The sequence below is a fragment of the Eublepharis macularius genome, chromosome 8 (genome assembly GCF_028583425.1).
Source record: "Eublepharis macularius isolate TG4126 chromosome 8, MPM_Emac_v1.0, whole genome shotgun sequence".
NCBI classification, from domain to species: Eukaryota; Metazoa; Chordata; class Lepidosauria; order Squamata; family Eublepharidae; genus Eublepharis; species Eublepharis macularius.
Genome location: NC_072797.1, coordinates 44,557,860 through 44,579,236, shown reverse-complemented (window position 1 = coordinate 44,579,236; position 21,377 = coordinate 44,557,860). Strand labels below are relative to the sequence as shown.

Here is a 21,377-nt window from a genome sequence, read left to right as displayed (position 1 = left end):
GTTCTTGAGCTTTTAGAAAAGCTCAAGATGATAGTCCTTGAACGCCCTACAACTTCGTTTTGTTCAAGGTCCCCTTTAGTTCACTCCAAGTCAAAGTCTGTACTTTCCTTGGAAGATGAGGGTGAACTTCCTCATCAGAAGCAACCATCTCAATAATCCCCGCAAAGCGAACATGTCTATCACCGTGAAGGAGAGGAATGGTACCTTGAAGAGCGACCATATTATGAAGTCAACCTAGGAAGATCTTACTATATGGACATTTTGTCCAGAGATCCATCACCCGCACCCTTGATGAAATGCCATTCTTTCTCCAGTTCATGGATGGCTTCTCAGTTATCGGAACATGAGACTGAGCAATACCAGGAGAGACGGAGCCGTACTCCACCTTCAGAGCCCATGAAAGATGAAGCTGTAGGAGAATCCAGGAAAGTGTCACCCACTGATGACTTTTCTCATATACTGAACAGTTGATTAGGATGGCTAGGATGCATGAAATAGATATTTCTTCTGCAGAACCCAAGCCTAAAGATAAAATCTTACAGCATTTATATTCTGGCTCCACCTCCAGTGTGGCATTTTCAGTAATCAAAGGTTTTGTAGATATGATGACTGTGGAGAGCCTTTACAAAATAAAGGATGAGTCATGCCCATACTTGCCGACTCATCCTCCTCTTTGTTCACAGAGGAACTGCAATCCAAGTAGTGCCAAGGTTCCTGTTTAATCCCTTCTGACAAGGAGGGCAAGAAGTTGGACGCTTTGGGATGGAAGGTCTAGTTGTCTGCAGCATTGAACATTAAAATTGCTAATTATGCAGCAATGATGGGGGCCTACCAACGGTGCTACCGACTGTGCCTTTGGAACAAGGTGGCAGCCTTCTTTGACAAACTTCCTGAGGATCAAAGTTCCCTCTTAAAGTCCAACAAGAGGAGGCAATACGTCTAGCCAGACACAGGCAGAAATGCAGTCGACACATCTGCAAAAATGATGACATCTGCTATAGTATTGAGAAGGCACACATGGATACAAGCGACAGCATTGCCAACAGAAACAAGGAACAAGGTGGAAGACCTACGCTTCGAAGGGAAAACACTTTTTTCCAAAAAAACTGACGAATATCTCTCGCAAAATTGTAAAGACCGATTGATGGCTTGTTTCTATGGGGTTCTTCCTTCTACCCAACAAGGGGGTGGGAACCAATATCGACAGCAGACTCCATATAAGAGTCAATCGTATCATTACCAACCTTACCAAGGGTACTTGTATCCTACCCAACTCCAGTTCCAGAGTACCCAAGGCACCTTTGCTAGGAGGAAACAGAACCAGAGACAGAGACAGGGGTCTCAAACCCACCATTCTAAAGAGCAGACGCAACCAACAAAGCAGTTCTGACTAGAGCAGGTGCTGGACCCCAGTCTTTGGGGAAAGACTGCATGAATATTTTTCAGTTTGGCATATTATCATGTCTGATGTTTAGGTGTTAAAAATTGTTTACAGTGGTTTTAAAATTGAGTTCAAAAGTTCCCCACGCTTGGCTCTTCCTAATTTTCAGACTTTCAAAAGTGTACTGAATTAGGAGTAGAACTTAAAACATTACTAGACAAAGGTACAGTACAGGAGCTACCTGAAGGGGAATCTGAATTGGGATTTTACTCCAGATTTTTCTTAGTGGAGAAAAAAGACGGGGGGCAGACGCCTATCCTGGATTTAAGAAATCTAAAAAAAGTCATTATCACTTGCAGGTTCCATACGACCACCTTGCATACTGTTATGTCATTGATAGCACCCAACTGTTGGTTCATGGTAGTGGACCTCAAAGATGCATATTTCAACAAGCAGGGCGGAATCACGTCCAGGAGCTTGTGCAGGGAGTCCATAGTGATCTAGAATCACTCTGCCAGGGGTAGAGAACATCACAGCAGATCGCTTCAGCAGACCCCCATGAGTGGTCTATGAAGGACGTTTATATAGACGCTATTTTCCATCAGTGGGTTTTCCAGACATCCAGTGATTCCGCACACGTTGGATAATGCACTTCCAGTCTTCTTTATAGATCATTTGGAACGGATTTTTTGGTGTGCGGAACAAAAAATCCACCTCAAACGATTGATAATGTGCATTGAAAGTGCATTATCCAATGTGTGCAGAATCAGCCATCGATTTATTTGCCACAAGGGAAAACTGGAAAGCAAATCTCTTCTGTTCCAGAGGAGGTCAAGGGTTCAGTTCCCTGGGAGATGCACTCCAACTATTGTGGTCAGGTCGATTCCATTATCCGTTACCGCCCATTCCTTTACTAATGAGGGTGATAAGCAAGCTGCAAACAGAGGGCACAAGGGTGATCACTAATAGCCCTGTTTTGGCCCAGGCATCCCTGGTTCCATGGACTGATGAGGCTAGCAAGCTAAACTTACCACTTCCCCAAGGAACCGGACCTCCTGTCGTGACAAGGAATCCTTCACTACGACATAGGAAGACTCAAACTGCCTGTATGGCTAATACTACTGAAGGGAGTAGTCCAGGTTATCTTAAATGCCAGATGGTTGTCCACCAGACAAACTTATGGTCTAAAATGGGAGAAATTCAGGTCATGGGCTGAAGGGAAAGGCCTAAGTGCCATGGACTGTGCATTGACTCAGGTTTTGGATTCCTGCTAGAACAAAAAAAGAGAGGTCTGTCGAACTCATCAGTTAAGGTGTATTTGGCAGCTAGATCAGCCTTTCATTCACCAGTAGACATTAAGACAGTTTTCTCCCAAGTTACTTCTAAGTTATTCCTGAGAGGTTTAAAGAACATGTTCCCATATGCTAAGTGGGTGGTCTTTCAGTGGTCCTTACAATTGGTACTTACCAAATTAATCTCGAAGTCATTTGAACCCTTGGCAACCTGCCCTCTCAGGATCTTTGCAGATGGCTATTATTACATCAGTTGCTTTGCTGATGGCCATTACATCAGCATTGAACCCCCCCCCCCCCGTCCTAAAGTTAAATATTGAACCCCTCTTCCTAAAGATTCAACAAGAAAAGATGGTGTTGAGGATTAAATTGGATTTTTAACCAAAAATTGCTTCTAAATTTCCTATGTCACAGGAGATAAATCTACCTGTTTTTTTTCCATGACCAATCTAACAAAGCAGAAAAGGCCTTGCTCACAGTAGATGTCAGAGGGGCCATACTGTTTTATTTGGATTGTACCAAGTAATTCAGGGTGGATGCCCACTTTTTTGTTTGTTTTACTGGACCTAATAAAGGGGAAAAGGTGAGCGCTCAGACTGTAGCAAGGAGGGCGGTACAGGCCCTCCAGGCCATAAGACTCTGTTAGGAACTGGCTAACTTACTTTGCCCTTTAGAAGTGCACACACATTCCACCAGATCACAGGCGTCCTCAGCAGCTCTGCTCAGAGGTGTACTGATCCAAGACATCTGCAGGGCAGCGACGTGGTCGTCAGCTGACACATTCATCAAGCACGGCTACTTCCGTGCTCCAGTCAATCTTCCTGTGAAGAAAAGAAAGCTCCACCACCCAGGTAAGTAGCTTGGTAATCTCCCATATGGGACTGTACAGAAGACCGAAGATGAAAAACAGATTTGCACTTACTTGTAACTGTTGTTCATTGAGGTCTTCTGTGCAGGCACACATACCCTTTCTCCTTCCCCACTAAGGCTCTTCTGTTTCCTGGACAATTCAGCAGCAAAAGATGACTGAGGGTAGCGGGGGCGCCCTTCCTCCCTAGAGGCCGTTTCGGTGGGAAGACAGCTGCGCAGGCGTAGTGACCGGCAGGAATGCCCCCTGGTGGTGTTTTTAGCTATGAAACCTCCAAAATCAGCAGGCCTGTGCATGCACAGTCCCATGAATGCCTGCACAGAAGTCCTCAATGAACAACCGTTACAGGTAAGTGCAACTCTGTTTATCTGAAGGTACAATGTGTTATCTTCATCATCTTCTTGCTCTTATTATTATTTTCCACTCTCCTGGCTTTCCACAATCTGTGCAAAACTGAATTATTCAGGAGGGTTTTCTACCCAGATTATAGGCCTATGTCATAAGAAATTGCTCAGAGATATGCTTCAGTTGAGACAGGGACTATGTGCTATGCTGTTGAGTACTGTCCGCTGATGCAGATATGCGCCTACAAGGGAGTTTCCATGTTGCTAAACATGCCATGTAAATTTGTTATACATTGTTTCAGAAAGATTTCATCTCTATGCTCTATTTTATGCTTATTTTCAAATTTTCTGCTACTGACCCTGCATCTGTTCACTGAATGTCTTAACTTTTGTTCATTATTGTACTTTGCTCAGTGAATGTCCTAGCTGTTGATCATATAGTATTTCACTTGCACTGTGTAATCCACCTTGGATCTCAGTGAGAAAGGTGGATTATAAATTAATAATAAGCGCAAGCCAACCTTTCCATGCAGTTTGTTGCAGGGGGGCAAAATATTTTTGTGTACCTTTCATTTCTAATAGGAAGCAACTTAAAAATCAGTGGTTGGGTCTACTCTGATTACATGCAAAGTGCCTTTCTGCATGCAAAGAACGTTTTTTTTAGGATTTAAGAGAAAAATGATTCTGAGCATGCACAAAGATGTGTTTCCCTTTTGACAACTGTTACTTTAAAGAGTAAATACAAGCAATAGATATAAAAAAGCAAACTTTCAGTTAAGATGCATGAAAGTGATGGCCACCGAACCCCTACAATCCAAAAGTCTTGTGACAATAAATCAAGTACATTTGGACTTGTGGCTCACCATAACAAAAAGATTGGGAACCAGTGATTTGGAGCATAGTCACAGAAACATACATATATAGTCACAGTCACATACACGTTGGGGAATGTTGTAGAGACTAGCAAGATATGCGACCAACCCCTACAGGTGCTCCAGTTCAAAGGGACTTGGGTACTGTACAAGGTGGACGCTGGATTCCCTCCCCCTGTCTCTGTCAGGCCATTGTGGAGGAGAGCCCTGCCAATGAGCTCTGGTTTTCCCCTTCTGTCTATGGGAGTTAGAAAGTTGTTGCATGTTGCATGTTGTTATTCTCTGCTGCACATGAGTTTTTACTGTTTATGTAAGATGAATGTTTAATGATTGGATGAGGGTGTTGTTGTTTGTCTAGGTTAGAATTATTTTAACTGTTCAGCCAGTTGTTACTGAATATTAATGTGAGTGCCACGGTCTAGGTTGTCCAGCCCATTGCGGGTGGTGGTAGAGTATATGTAGGCTGAACATGATTGTGGGGTAGGTAGATTATTGTTATTTTAAGTAATGGTGGGACTTGGCTAAACTGTTATGAGTCTGTCCTGGGGATTTGATGTGGCATCTGTGGTTACTGGCGAGGAGGCCAACATGGAGTCAGGAATCCTAGTAATCTGAGGATGGGAGGTATGGCAGTGGAGCAAGGTCTTGGAAGAGAAGGGCACAGAGATATGGTATGGCTCAGTGCCCTTCCAACCTATGCCCCGTCCTGAGGTATGTTGGCTGTGGAGCTAGGAGAATTAGCTCTTCTCCAGCACTGATGTTGTGTAATGCCAGGTCCATTAAAAATAAGACCAGAATGCTGCTGGATTATTTCACAGTGAAGGATAAGGACGTGGTATATGTGACTGAGACCTGGGTAAGAGAGGATGAGACAGTCGCCTTGAAAGAACTGACACCCCCCCCCCCCGTTTTTCTGTCCTTCATTAGTCCCGGATGAGTGGCCAGGGAGTGCAGTTCCAATGCTCATTTTAGAGTCTTTCTCCTTCAGGCCACTCCCCACCCCAAAGATTCCTGGCATTGACATGGGATGCTCCCCACCCCAAAGATTCCTGGCCTGACATGGGATGCTGAAGAAGATTTGGCAATCTGTCTGGTGTACCAATTGCCTAGCACACCAGTAGCTTCCCTGCTGAGTCTGTTGGAAGTGGTAGATGGCTGGGCCTTGGAGTACACCAAAATTTTAGTCTGGGAGGATTTCGACATTCATGCCAATGATGCCACTTCCTCACAGGTTGTGGACCTGGTGTCCTCCCTGGCAATGCTGGGACTCTCTCAATTTGGATCAGCCCCCATGCATCAAGCGGGCCACATGCTAGATTTAATCTTTGGGATGGGGATTCATGTAGACCTGGATGTGATTGAAGCGGTTCCATTTTCGGACCACTTTATCCTGAAGGCTCGTCTGAGTGTATCAGCCCCCCACTCTGCATAGACAGTGGGCAGATTTATGCTGGCCTGCAGAGACTGATGGCATGTCAGTCTCCCTGAAGCCGTCGATGAAATCGCCCCCTATTGCCCGTTTTGCTCTCGCACTTGGCTGGCCCCCTGGTATACTCTGGAGCTATGTCGAATGAAGCAGGAGCTATGATGGCTTGAGTGAGTGTGGAGACAGAATCACAACAAGGAAGGAAGATCATCTTATAGGACGCTTATGAAAGCCTATGAGAGCCAGTTTGGTGTAGTGGTTAAGAGTGGCAGGACTCTAATCTGGAGAACCAGGTTTGATTCCCCACTCAGCTTGAAGCCCGCTGGGTGACCTTGAGTAAGTCACAGCTCTCCGGAGCTCTCTCAGCCCCACTCACCACACAGGTGATTGTTGTAGGGATAATAACATACTTTGTAAACCACTCTGAGTGGGTGTTAACTTGTCCCGAAGGGTGGTATATAAATTCAATGTTGTTGTTGTTACTACTATTATGGTAGTGAAGGCGATGAAAAAGGAATTCTATTCTGCTTTCATTGTGTCTCATACCCAGCACAATTGTTTAGAATTGTTCAGTCTTTGATCTCCTTCCCACAAGAAGACCATCAAATTAATAATTTGAATATTAGCCATGAGGCTTTGGGGAGCTATTTTGCAGGAAAAATCTTGTCTCTCCACCACAACCAGCTGGCCACGGTTGAGACAGTAAGAGAACTGGAGGCCTCTCAGCCATCTTCTGGATCTGTATCCGATGACTTCAGTCTGCTGTTTCAGAATGAGTTTGACAGGATCCTGCAAGTGGCGAGGCCCACCACCTGTCCCTTGGATCCTTTCCCATCATAACTGGTGAAGGCCTGCGCTGATGGGCTTCGGGATTCCTTGGAGGCCATTGTTAGTCTCTCCTTAGACTTCGTGGTATTTCCTGGAGTGTTGAAGGAAGCAGTGGCTCAGCCTCTCCTGGAAAAAAACATCTTTGGACCCCACCGACCCATCCAGTTACCACCCAGTTTTGCACCTCCCATTTCTGGGTAAGGTAATTGAACAGGTGGAGCCAGAGCAACTTCAGGTTTTCCTGAATGACTTCTCTGTCCTAGACCCATTCCAGTCCAGCTTCTGCCCTGATCATGAGATGGAGACAGTATTGGTCACCCTCACAGATGATCTCCACAGGCACTTGGATCAAGGTGGATCGGCGTTGCTGATATTACTAGACCTCTCAGCAGTGTTCAACATGGTTGATCGTGATCTGTTGTCCCACCACTTCTCTGCTCTCCATCTTTTCATCCAGCTTTTCATCTTAAGACATTTAAGATGAAGCTTTTCATCTTAAGAGATTTTTTCAAGTTCCCCCGTTCAAATACAAGAGCTAAGCTTTGTCTGAAGAGTCTGTTGGATTTAATGTCTTTCAACTAAATTAGGTCAGTTAGAACAATAAACAAAGAACAGAATAAAAGGTAGGTAGGCACTTTTTCCTATTGTTGCTGAAGCTGTAAATAGTAGCAGTAAAATTATTCTAACTTGGATATAGCATTTACTTGGTTTATATGAACAGAAATAGCACAGCTGAATATCCAAAGGCTAAAGGCATTTGAAGAGGTATTCAAAGACTAAATTGGGGGGGGGGGGCTTTTCTGTTGATCCTATATGATGCCAGTTACTGTGTTGAGCTACAATATACTCAACATGATCCAAAGATCTCAGTACTGGGAGAAAACAGAACAAAAAGGCTAGAACATAAGATGCTGGGTTTGATGGAGCAGTTCTGCCAAAGAGTCCAGTCTGTTTATCTGTAGATAAGAATCAAAATAGAAGAATGTTAGCACTTGTATGTTTTCTCAGATCAAAACTGCACCCTGCTCTTTTAGTCATGGAAAGGGAAAAAGGCAACTTCTCTGCCCATTTTTTCCCCTTTCTGTGGCTAAAAATGGCTTGGGGTGGTTATTGTCCAATTTCAGCTACTGAAACAATGCTGTGGTCTCAGTCTGTGTTGGGGCCCCATTGAGCAGCTTTTAAGCCTTAGGAAAATACTGGGAAGATCTGACCACAGTTTTCCCATTGTTGTATGTTTTGGCCCTGAAACCAAACCTAAGTGTGTGTAACTGTATTAACTCACATTAATTACTTGTTATTCTTGTTTCTTCTTCTCCCACTTTCCCCCCTTCATCTTTTCTACCCGTGAATTTCAGATTGCAAACTGCTTACAAAGTAGTAAACACAGCTTGGCCTAGTTTGCATAGATTTTTTTTCCTGTGATGGGCATAACCACACTTTTGTACTCCCAGAAGCTTCCAAGCATTGATCTAATACCATTTACTTTCATTTTTTCTGTTGAAGTAGTTACCAATGATTTTTTTGCTTCATTTTGAACTCGTAAATAGCTGCTTAAAAAAGCAGATAGTACCTGGTGCATGTGGTATTTATTTATATTTATACGGCAGTATCTTCTTGACCTGGATAGCACAGGCAAGCCCAATCTCATCAGGTTTCAGATGCTAAGCAAGGTTGACGTTGGTTAGTAATTGGGAGGGGTGACCTCCAAGGAAGATGAAGGGTCACTGTGCAGAGGCAGGTAATGGCAAACCACCTATTAGTTTCTTGCCTTGAAAATCGCAGTGGGGGGTGGAGATCACCACCACCATATTGTGACATCAGTGCATCACCAGGGGACACTGGGGATGTTCTGGTATTTGTGCAGAACAATATGCTTTAACTAGAGCATCCAGAGTGTCTCCCTGAAACACACTGGCATCATTTCCAGGTGCAAGGGGAGTGATATTAGCACAGTGGGATGTTGCTGATGTCCTTCCCCATTTCCTGCCATTTCCCCCCTGCTGGCTGGCTAAGCAGGGGTGGGAAGTGCCCAATGGTGGGCAATCCCCCACCCTAATTGGGGGAATGGCAAGCCTGGTGTATGTGCAAAGTAAGAGAACACCGTTTCTGCTAAATAGTGCTTATAAGTTTGAATCTAGAACTCATGTGTCCCTGAGACAACTTTGTACAGTCTGTGGCTTATTTCAGAGTTTTAAAAACCCTTAACGTTGCAGGGAAAAATTGGAAGAACTAGAGCTGAACTGAATTTGCTTTGAAAACTTTATCATCAGGCTTTCCTGTGATGAATTTTGTTGCCAGATATTCTCCAAATAATATTTGTATGTATTTCATCCAAAAATATTTGATAGCTGATGACACAACAATACATCAGAGTGCTTTTTAAATGTTCTACACTATTGTCCATTGTGAACTCAGTGTCTCCTAAGACACATCCAATATTTTCCTGTGCACTGCAAAGCAACAACTATAGTGTATTTTATGGAAATGTTACTACCTTTTTGATATTTTAAACGAGGCATCTCTGTTAAGAAACAAAAACAACTTGGTGGTCCTAGGAAACTGTTTGAAAATGAGTGTATTTGATTCTCTCTTAGGCATGCAGTACTACTTCATTGATGAAGTAATGTTTTCACCAACATTTCCAACAACCATCATTAAAATAATGTTCAATCCAACTGAAAAAGCAAGACTTTCACATAAAAAACTTTAAAGCATAAAATAAATAGGCTCTTAAGAAGTAATGTGATGGTAAGAAAGAACAGGTTGGGAAAAAAACTTGTAATACTGTATTCAAAAGTAAAACAAAAGCCATAGAACCAAACCTAAACAAAGAAAAAGAAATACCAATTTCTAGAGTATCTAGTTGTATAAAATACATTTTATTACCTGATTTCATTTCAGCAGCCAGACTTATTCTTGGCCTTTTGTGTGCTCTAGAGATGTGAAGGTTTGGGGGGGGGAAGGGTTATGGAAGGGTGTTTGTTGAGGACTTTTCTTAATAAGAAAAACTTGGAAATTTGGGGTTCTAAGCAAGCTGCTCTCTTGCTTGCTTATAACCCAATGTGATAACCCCACCTATTCATATTTGCAGCGTGTGGGCAAGATACCTACATGCCCAAAGCTGCATGTGCATAGGATCCATCCTTGTAATTGGGGATACTACATTTTCATGCTTTTGATCATGGGGAAGAGGACCTTTATTCATGCTACTTGTTCCATGTATATATTATGCCCATGCGCAGCATATGCTTGGAGGCAGGGCCAGTGCTAGTTCCCTGACAAAGTGTATGCTTAGCAGTCAGTGTTCTTAGTGCTACTGCAAAGTGCTACTGCAAAGTACTTTATATAAACTGTTTTTGTCTGCTTATGAGCTTTGGCTGCTGTAGAATGTCAGCTGATGCAGAATATTCTAGATATATATCTATCAGGGAGATTCAGCTTTCTCAACAAAAGACATTCCTTGACCACTGCAATTCAGATTGACAGACACAGAGACAAGCAACTTAAGCACACAAAACCAAAGCCCTGTACAAATAATATACTTACGTACAATGACAATGCATGCAGAGGGACAGTGAGAGTACACTGGCCCTACCTAGCAGCCTTTCTAGTGGCAGTGAGTTGCAGAGAACATGATGCCCTTCGTGCATGTTAGATAATGCACTTGCAATGCACTTTAGCAATAATTTACAAGTGGATTTTTCTGTTCCATACAAGGAAATCCAGTTGCAAATGATTGCTAAAGTGCATTGAAATTGCATTATCCGAAGTGTGTGAAAGCAGCCCCCAGAGTTTATTTGGTCCAAGGGTTGTAATAGCAGCTTCTTAGCCAGGATCTGCAGATTCTTTCCATATGTATTAGAAGGGAGGGCTGTTGTTCAGTTAAAGATGCTTTGGTTGCTTCATCTGTTAAATTTGCCCAAATTTTCTTATGAATAAATTCTAGGATTCTAGTGGGAAAACTTCATTTAAAACAAAATGGGCATATTTTCCATGAAAGACAACTACTTTGTTTTGAGGGTTTGAAAACTAGTATAAGAACATTAAAATACAAAACGTAAGAAAATATGGGGTTACATTTACTGGTTTCTTCATGGAAAAAAGATCAGTTCATGGTCAAAAGTAAAAACTGAATTAAAAAGGAGTATAATGCTTCTGTTCATGTATCAAAGAACACAAGAACTGCCTTCCTAATTTATTTTATTTAAAACATTTGTGTGTCACCTTTCCACTCTAATAGTGTCCCCAAAGCAGTGAACATTAAACAATTAAGAACATTTTAAATTTAAAACATCAGTAAACACACAATACAAATACAACACCAAAAAAGGGAGGAGGGCCAATTTGTGGTATGCCAATGCCAAATGAAACAATAAGTCTTCATCCACTAGTGGAACCCAGCGATAGAGGGGGACAGATGAATCGGCTACTCTGATGTTTCTGAAGTGATGTTTGTGTATTGTATGATGGAGAAACTATTAAACAGAAACTTGTGCCACTACTAGTTATACACATCCACTTCCACAGGCTCAGATACAATAGCACATAACAGGATGGATATTCAATACAGTAAGATATAATCATTGCTATACTATATGATTGTATATGAATTGTAAATATGTTATTTATGATTGTAAGGAATGTATAATAATTTAGAAAACATATACTGAATGTAGTAATTGTTTATAGATACCTATTCTTATAAAAGTTATTTGTATTGTTGGTGATTTTGAAAACAAACAGAATTTTTTTAAAAAACCAGAAACTTGTGCAAATTTTACCAGTTTTAAAGAGACTTGTAGAGAATGTATAGATAATTTAAATTATTCAACTGGTAAATAGACAACCAGGAAGTAAAAAAAAAATTGCAGAAGGAATATGGATAGAAATAATTTTTCTATTCTATAGCAATAGAACAAGTCCATAATTAGGGTGAAGCAGAAGCAGTAGCAGGTATGGAATAATCTGAAACTGCCAGTGTCCATTAAAACACTTTTAAAGAAGCAAGTAAACCTTCCCACATTATCCATGTTGTTAGATGGTCTTCTGTAGTAGTTTGTATTCGTCTATGAATGTCAAATCTGTTTCATCTTGTATACGAGTAGCCACCACTGAGCCCAGCAGCCCTGGATTGGGAGGAAAAGGGGGAAGGGTGTTTTGGAGGTAGGGAGGAAAGCTGGTGTTTGAGGGGGGATGGGTTAGGGTGTTTGGAAGGGAGCTGGGACAGAGTAAGATTATTTGCCTGGAAAAGAGGGTAAGGCTAATTGCCAAGAGGGGGGGAGCATGGTACAGGTGTTTGGGAAGGAGCCAGGAGGAGGTAAGGGTATTTGCCTGGGGGAGGGGGAGAAAAAGGGAAGGATCCTTGGAAAGGTGGGCGGGGGGGGGGAAGGAAGAATCCTTGGGAAGGGAAGGGAAGAAACTGATGAGGATGTTTTAGGAGGGAGGGAAACATGGAAGGCTCTTTGGGAAGAGGGGGAGGAACAGGGCAAGGAGGAACAAGAAAGGTTTACTCCTCCCTGGAACTGTCCTGTTCCAATCCAATGTCATCACCAACAACAACAACTCGCGCCTGGACTGCTGGTTTTGCAAGATCCAGTGGGGCTCCCTCACCCCTTATGTCACCCTGACAACCCACAACATTTGGTTGCAAATGCTGCAAAGGCATGTACAAGGGGATAAATTTGTGTATATGGTTTTATGCAAAGTTCAAGGCTTGCCCATCAAGCAATTCATGTAAAATTAATAAGCAATAATGTAAACTGCTTATATGTTTTTGTCTCATAATTCAGCAGTTGCCTTAAACAACAAAGAACAGTAACAGCAGGTGAAAAATTTATTACCATACAGTTACCAAAGCCTTGTCTTCCTCCTTAGTACTTTTCAGTTTCGTGCAGTGATAACCTTCTGCCTCTGCCATCTGTTAAAAAGATGAAAACACTTCTAGATATTTGTGGTATACATGATGAAAACAAATGATTATAGCTATTCATATAAGATTTTGCAGCTCTTTCATGTGTTCTTGAACTTGAAGTAACCCCCCCCCCCATTTTACTAATGTTATATGAACAAGTCTTGGTTGGTTCTGATGTTCAACTAATTAAATTTGAAGAACGAGAAAAGAATTCTAAATCTTGTCTTTCTTGCTCAAATAATTTCTAATGCAAACTCAGAGCAAATAAGTCTGCTTGGAAGTTTCCACTTCAAATCTGAATTTTCCCACTTACTCAGCAGCTTTCTAGGCTTTACTGCAACCTTTTCCAAAATTTTCGAGCGAAGCAATTTTGAGAAAGATCAGCCAAAAGTCAGGGAAACCCCAGAGGTGCATGAATGTGCCACAATGTTGTGGGGAAGCAGGAGAACAACTTGCTTCCCAACAGCATTGACCATGATCAAATAACCTGTGTAGAAATAGCCTTTGCTACTCTTCCTTCATCCACAGCTTCTCTTTCCAAGCAGTTTCTCAAGGGGTACAGGCAGTTGAAGTGTGGGAGGGGGGTAGAGAGCAGCAATATTCTTTCTCCTTTAGTCCTGCATTGGATCTCTCCTGGAGTAACCCTCAGGCTTAGCTAGGAAAATCTGGAGTCTCTGCTGGAGGAAAGAAACTGAGGCACAGGGCCTATACCTGGGAGACCAGTTGATCCAGCAAGGCAGCCTTCCCAAGTCCCAGCCTAAATAGGTTGAGAGTTAATCAGGCTCAGCTGCTCTTGAGAGTGCACTGTGTTTTGGTCAGGATCCTGCCAAGAGGTTTTCATCTCAGAGCATTGTTCTGAATCCAGGATGGGATTGCACGCAGCCAGTCTGACACTGCATGTCCTTTGTGCTACTTCGGCCCGGGTTCTCTGCTGCCACTACTCTTAAGGAATGGGAGTGGGTCCTCAGGGGCTATGGATCCAGGTTCACAGTCTGTCCAGCAGAGGCCTGGTGGCTATCAGAGCCCGGTTGCAAGATCTCCCTTGCAGGCGCTGGCAGAGTGACCTCAGGTGCTGCTGGAACATGATCAGCGGGTGCCTCAGCATCAGGCCCTTCCTGGTTCTCTGGGTTCCCTGGCTTTGACTCCTTGGGATCTTCCTCTGAACACTGAGTCAGAGTCATGGGGTCAGAGGGGGTCGTAACACATTTAGCACCCTTATACCTCTTTCTTCATTGAAATTTTCGAAGCAGTTTTAGGACAATAAATAGCAACTGGAAGCAAGAGACTGTAGACTGATAACTGCCTACTGCAATGTTCAGTGAAAATAAATATGCTACAACTACATACATTTGTTTAAACAGAATAAATTGTTTATTGAAAGATAGTGCTGTTCCCAGTTGTGCATGATTTTTGATGTTACAGTCTAGGAAGGACTCCATATGTTGACAAGGCATTCCCAAAATGAATAAATGATTTATTTAATTTATAGCCCACATTTCTTCCCTGTGGGGACCCACAGCAGCTCACATTGGTTTGCTCTCCTCCATTTTATCCTCACAACAACCCTGTAAGATAGGTTAGGCTGAAAGGGTGGGCCTGGCCCAAGGTCACCCAGAGAGTGGGGATTCAAACCTGGACCTCCTAGGTCTTCTTCCAACACTCTAACCACTGCTTTCAGCTGGATCTCATGCTGCTAGTTCAGTTTAAGTAAAATGGTTTAAAATCATAAAAACTTTCAGTTGTTAAAGAGTAGGGTGTTCATCGTGATATTTAGAAAAGAAGAGAGAACTTCTATGTTTTAGCTAATAGTAACTACTGATTCTGAATTAATGTAGGTCATTCTTGTGCTATTCATTCCATGGAGTCCTGCCAGGCAAATAGCAGTCGTCTTCTTTTTTTTTTTACATCACATTGATTGTGTGTGTTATCTCTCCTTCCCATTAACGTTGCATGGGCATGACAAGATACTCTCCCCTGTCTTGGAATGCCTCGGGGCCTAGGAGGGAGGCAGATAGGGAGAGGTAGAAGCACATCAGCAGAGGAGGAAGGTCTTTTCACTTTTGTATACCCTTCCAAAATGTTGAGTGATTTCTTAAAGCTTGGAGGACACGCCTTTTGCTGTCCTCTACTATACAAAGTATCCTGGAATCCATGCTTGGGAAGTGTTTGCAGATGAGGGCTTAATCTTGCAAAAGAACTGCTTTGATGGGCAATGAAAGCAAAGCTGTTGAAACAAGTGAAAATGTGTGCAATAATTTTAAAAAACTGCAATGACAATTCTGATATTCATTAACTGTAGGAATAAATCAAAAACGGACCAAGAGATGTGGCTTCAGTTTAGCAATGGCGATTGTAGTTCTTGACAAGTGGTGATCAGGCTTTTACAGGAATCTTACAGTTAAATAATGCAAATCCATTCAGTAGCCAATAACTGGATATATTGTCGAAGGCTTTCACGGCCGGAGAACGATGGTTGTTGTGGATTTTCCGGGCTGTATAGTCATGGTCTTGGCATTGTAGTTCCTGACGTTTCGCCAGCAGCTGTGGCTGGCATCTTCAGAGGTGTAGCAGTGTAGTGACACTGAGAGATCTCTGTCTTTTGGTGCTACACCTCTGAAGATGCCAGCCACAGCTGGTGGCGAAACGTCAGGAACTACAGTGCCAAGACCACGGCTATACAGCCTGGAAAACCCACAACAACCAATAACTGGATAATTCCCATAGCACCTCCATTAATTAATCAGCTTATTTCTACAGGATTCATAATTTGAAATCTACTTTATAATGAACAGAGTTCCTTGAACCTATCTTTGGATACACAATATCCATTTTTCTAGTGATGACTTTACCATGTCAAAAGAATTTGATGGATTCCTTATTTGTTTCTACCGTTGCAATGTAGAGATTCACAAACTTAGCAAGATTCCAATAGTTGCGTAGCCAGAAAAACTAGTTCTTTACTTTGAACAATTGTATCAACCAGCTGCTCTCTTCCCATTAGATAGAAAGTCTGCAGTTTCATAAATAAAATTAATTGACTGGAAAGCGTTGAAAGGTGGAATGGTTGAAGGAACATGCCTATCACACTTGACTTAAGAAAATGCTAATTTGTGCAAAGAACTCACTGCAGAAATGCTTAAAAGATCCTGATGTGCTTTGCTCTCTAGTGTATTACAAGATGTCAGTGGTCATCCATATACGCTGCTTAATTTCTTTTTAAAAACTCACTTTTAAAATTTGTTTACTAAATAAAAGTTAAACATGCTAAATCAGGTCACTTTGTACTTATGTTCATCACATAATCTTTCTGGAAAACCCACATTACTTCTTGTTATCTAAATATTTGAGACATTGAAACACAATGCTAACCTAGTCTTTACATGTTGACTACGTATTTTGACTTACTTATCTTACAGTGCAATCCTATGGAGAGTTACTCCAGTCTAAGGCCATTGACTTCAATGGGCTTAGACTGGAGTAACTCTGCATAGGATTGCATTGTTAGTTGACCATTTAGTATTTCCCAGTGCATGTGTGAAAACTAGAATGAATACCTTTTCACATTGAGAGCTGCTGTTTTTGTTGTGTCTTGGTTCTACATGATCAGCGTCTACTCAGAATACAGGTGGGAAAGCCATGTTGGTTTCTTGCGGAAAAGCCAAAAAGGAATCTGGTGGTGCAGATGACCCCAGACTCATTTTTGTTTTACCACAAAATGAAACTCTTCTTTCAACTTGTGGATTCAGAACTTCATTTTGTTAGAAATAGAGAAGGGGTGTGTGTGTTTTTAAGACCGGGCTCCTTTAAACTGCTGCAATGACTTATTTCATCTCTATGCCGGAAAAACTTGTTGAATTTCTGCTTATCCTGCTGCTGTTAAAGATGCAGGGAAGTCTGTAGGGGAAAAATACATTACAGTCGTTCATATGCCCAAGTCTGCAAGACAGATCAGGAAAGTTTCTCACTAGTGTTCAGACAAAATTACATTTTCCCAGTATTCATTCACTTTAGCAGTAATAAACCAAGTCTCAAAATAGAATTTTAATGAAGGCTATGTACCTGAGTTGCATACTTGGATGTAAATTCTTCTGAAATCAGTGGAATCCTATTTTTTAACAAGCATGTACAGGATCAGAGCAAAGATTGCTGTTTGGGGCTTTCTTTTTTATTATTACTAGTATTCTGTTTGTTATGTCCGCCCTTTTTATTCTAGTGCAATCCTTTTTATTTTAGTGTAACCATTGTTCTAGCAATAAGACAAATTTTGGCTAGAAGTGTCTCATCACAATTAGTGCAGGGTTTAGCTGTTCTGAATGACTTTGGCTAGCTCCTGTGATGAGCAGAAATATGGAGCTAAGATAGTGAAAGATTCAGAAGGTTTCTTGTTTAGTAACTTTGTTGAGAAATGCTCAGTACTTCTATAATTATAGCTGTGTTGTATTGTTTACTGTAAGCATAGCTTTATGTAGATAAATATAGAATAATAGAAGCTAAACAGTTACGAGCTAACTGGGCCTGTGCCCAAGATAATAAAATATTGACAGAGAGATTTTTGCATAATAGCAATCTTAGCTTTGCCTATGATTTCCCCTCACATATATAACTGGAATATGTTGGTAAAGTAGATGATACCAATTCTGCTCTTATAGTACATTTCCTTTCTTTGATAATACATACATCAGTCTATGAATTTTGGACTTGAACTTTGCAAGTCAAATTTTCTCTTCTTTTCTGTTTCCAGGTTAGCACTATATGTATATGAATATCTGCTCCATGTAGGAGCACAGAAATCCGCGCAGACATTCTTATCGGAGGTATGTTTCCTACTACCTTTATCTCTTCAACAAGTTTATATAGAAAAGCACCACATTTGATGGGAAAGATTTAAACCAGCGTTGTAATCTATAATTCAGCAATTATCAGTAAAATTTACATGAGTTTATGTCCCACCTTGAATGTGCATTTCTTCACCTGTCAGGTCTTATGTTTTTGCTAGAGTGGAGAAACAGTATGTGATGCTGCAGGAGTCATGATGCAGCATTTCTGCAGATGGGGAATAAGCATCTGTGCAGTTGCTTGTCTGTGTGGTCCTGCTTTGTACTGGGGCCAAGTTTGATCACCTGGAAGCAACATTTCCTCATTGCAGGTGACTAGCTAAGAGTTTATTTACAAGCCTGATTGAAGAAAATTGATAGAATATTAGATCAAGCAGAACAAAGTAACATGGCTTTTGCAGGATTGATAACAAGTAGCTAGGCCAAAAATGTGACAATCCTGTTGTTTAGCATTCTCTGGTTTTTCAGCATCATTGTATCATTAGCAAACCTAATTCCTAGCATTAACATCCTTGCAACATACTAGAAAATGAAGGTTAACATTTCCAAATATCAGCATTGTGGAAGTGACAGATTATCAGCACTGTCATCTTCACTTGACTTTGGAATTTACTGCCAGAAGCATTGAACTTACCATCTTTGCTCCGAAGACTTTCCATACACTCTCTGTTTCTGTTGACAGTGTCACCATCCAGCCTATAGAAGGGCATGAAGGCTTGGTTTTATCTTTGCCTGCCCGTCCAACGCCATATCCTCCCTTTTACAACATTGCACAATTCTTTCCACTTGACAAAACCTATGGTTTGTACTCCAGTCATCTGTTGTCTTGAGTACTGAACCCTCCTCTTCTGTTTTTGTTAACTTGATGCCTCTGTCCAGAATTCTGCCTCCAAAAGAATTGTCTTCTGTGATCGATGTAATCATGTGGTACCTCTCCTGAAATCCCTGTGCTGGCTTCCTGTCCTCCCTTTTATTCAGCAGTAATTCCTCATCCTTGGCTTCAGAAATCTCCCTATTTCTCTGCTCTCCCGTCCCTGCGTGCGATCCTTAATCCTCCAGCTGTACCACTCTTGGACATCCAAGAGTCTCCTACTCTGTCCTTTCTTCCATGTTTCCCATTTATTTCTTCACTTGCATCCCAGAATGCATGTGTAATGAAACTTTTTTCTCATCCTTCAAATCTTCAAATGCTGGCTTTTGTGTGGAGCTTTTGGCAGATTCTTTTAGTCCTCTTCCCTGCCCAAACTAAGCCTAAGTACATGCTAGTAGAAATGAAGCATATTCTTCCCATGCTTAGTCCTTCCCTCACTCTCTTCCCTTACCTTCATTGTGTCCCTTATGCCTAATTTTAGTTAGTAAATTTCGTGGGGTAGGACTGTCAATTTGCTGTCCACACTTTTGTGATGATATGCAAATAGTAACAGAAGGGAAAGCCAGCTCTAAGTTTTGTTAACTGTTGGTTCAGTGAAAAGGAAAGATTCTGTGTGGCTAGAAGGGTAGTGTAATCTTCACTTTTGGCCTACATGATTAATTTGGATAGTGGAAGGTGGGATTTAATCTTCAGTTCAAGATTAAGTTGATTAATATTCTGGCATGGGGACAATAGAGAGGGAGATTTTGGGATTCATTTCCTAATACTAGAACTCGGTGTTGTCCAGTGAAATTGCTCAGCTGTAAAACAAGAAATGGAAGCGCTATTTCATACAAAAAACAGTTACCTTCTGAAATTTACTATTAAAAGCATAGTAATGGCTGTTAGCTTATATGGTGTTTAAAAGAGTTATGATAGATTACTGGAGAGTAAGTTGGTTAATAGCTAGCAGATATCTAAGCTATGTGGAACTTCTTAGTTCCAGTATGCCCCTTTTATGTCAGCTGTTGAGGCTACTGCCTACAGGATCTGCTCAGAAGAGTCCCAGAGGCTTGTGGCAGGTCACTGTTGATAATGGTTTGTTGATAATGGACTGGATGGACTGATGCAGTGGAGCTCCTCTTACATCCTTATGACTGAAGTTTACAATCCTAATAGCAATAGCTGCAAGGAGACTGGGGAAAAAATCAATTGATAGTATGGAGAGGTGGGCAGGAGTGTGCTTATTTATTTATGGACTTGAGCTAAATGAAAAAAAGTGTAATCACTGTTTATGGTTTTAGATAAGATGGGAAAAGAACATCACATTGGGCGAACCCCCGGGATTCTTACATTCTTGGTGGTGGTAAGTACTTGCTTTCTGTTTGCATTAAAGAATTAAGCCTGACAAACATCAGATTAACTTTGTACGAAAATAACAAATATATGTGATGTCTCCTGAGGAAAAAATTTAGATGTAGACAGCATTTAAAGGAGAACAAAACAGCCAGTTGTCTGATAGAGACAAACATATGGTATAGTTATTTGTTTTTCAATCAATCTCAGTTGGTCTCTCTTTAAGAAAAAAAAGGTCTTCAAAATAAGGTGTATTTTCCCTTCTGGATTGTAGGAGTATCCTAAGACAATTAAAAAGATAGATACAAAATATAGCTTCATTTGGCAGCTAGTTTACAACAGGTTCTATGGAAAGGACTACCAATATATTATCAGGTTTGATATTTATTTAGATAATTCATATGCTGCCTTTCAACCCATATATAGAGAGAGAAGGAACAAGACACCATTTAATAGTCAAATCATCTTGCAGAGCAGAAATGTCCTTGAGCTTTTTTCCTAAAGGAACTGCAGCAATGAACTGTGGGGGTGGGAGTGCCCAGCAGAGGGTGGGTCTGAAAAGGCACTCTAATGGATCAGTCTTGCCTCTGGTAATGCAGACTCTGGCAGGAAGGCTTCATCCATTGATCTCAGTGCCTGCATTGGCTGATACAGGTACTAAGCTTGTTTAGGAAGTTAAAGATCAATGCCAGCAGCGCCTTGGATTGAGACCAGATGCAAAAGGGAAGCCAATGTAGCTGTGGAAGAACTTGCACTGTATGTTAATTTTGATAGGGTCCAGTAAGGACCATAGCTGCTATATTTGGTGCTAGCTGGAAACTACTAGAGTGAGAGAGGATCAATTTATTTCAATACAAGATCAGCTTAAAAAATTAAAAGCTATATAGCTGCTCCTTACAATAAAAGGGGTAGCATATTCAAATATTCCTAAATTTCAACACACATATCGCTGTAAGTTATTTGATGACTTAACCAGCTGCCTTTGTATTACACATGCCATTTCACAGAACTTTGCTACATTGTGAGTTGTTTCTTTACAGGAGTCTGAAAGGAGGACAAAAGTGTAAAATTGCTCCAATCTTTCTGGGAAGTTTATTAAGATCAGTGTAATATATTATTGCATATGTTGTTATAATAAGGACATTGTAATAATACATGGTCAACTGTCTCTACCTTTCCCATTTGGCAAGGGCAAACCCGTTGGGAAGGAGGGATGCGAAGATACCTACCTTTCAAAAGGGCTGAGGGTAAGGCATTAAAGCATACCAGAGTGGAAGTTCTCTGGTGCTTAGAAATCTCTAGGGCAGTAAGATAAGCTGCTGGCAAGAAATTTTTAGTATGGTCCACTGCAATAGACTACTGCTATAAATGGGCCCTAGCTGAAGCTTCTAAAAAATCTTCCAGGGTAGTTCCA

At 41.4% G+C, this 21,377-nt stretch overlaps 1 protein-coding gene across 4 annotated transcripts in view; it reads left to right on the top strand.

Moving 5' to 3' along the window:
- Positions 1 to 21,377, top strand: part of SSBP2 (single stranded DNA binding protein 2) — a 165,309-nt gene that overhangs the window by 30,201 nt on the left and 113,731 nt on the right. For all 4 annotated transcript variants that reach the window (XM_054986656.1, XM_054986655.1, XM_054986654.1 and 1 more), the window contains exons 2-3: positions 17,664 to 17,736; positions 19,912 to 19,973. In XM_054986656.1, the coding sequence (XP_054842631.1) occupies positions 17,664 to 17,736; positions 19,912 to 19,973 (135 nt within the window). The remainder of the gene's footprint in view (positions 1 to 17,663; positions 17,737 to 19,911; positions 19,974 to 21,377) is intronic.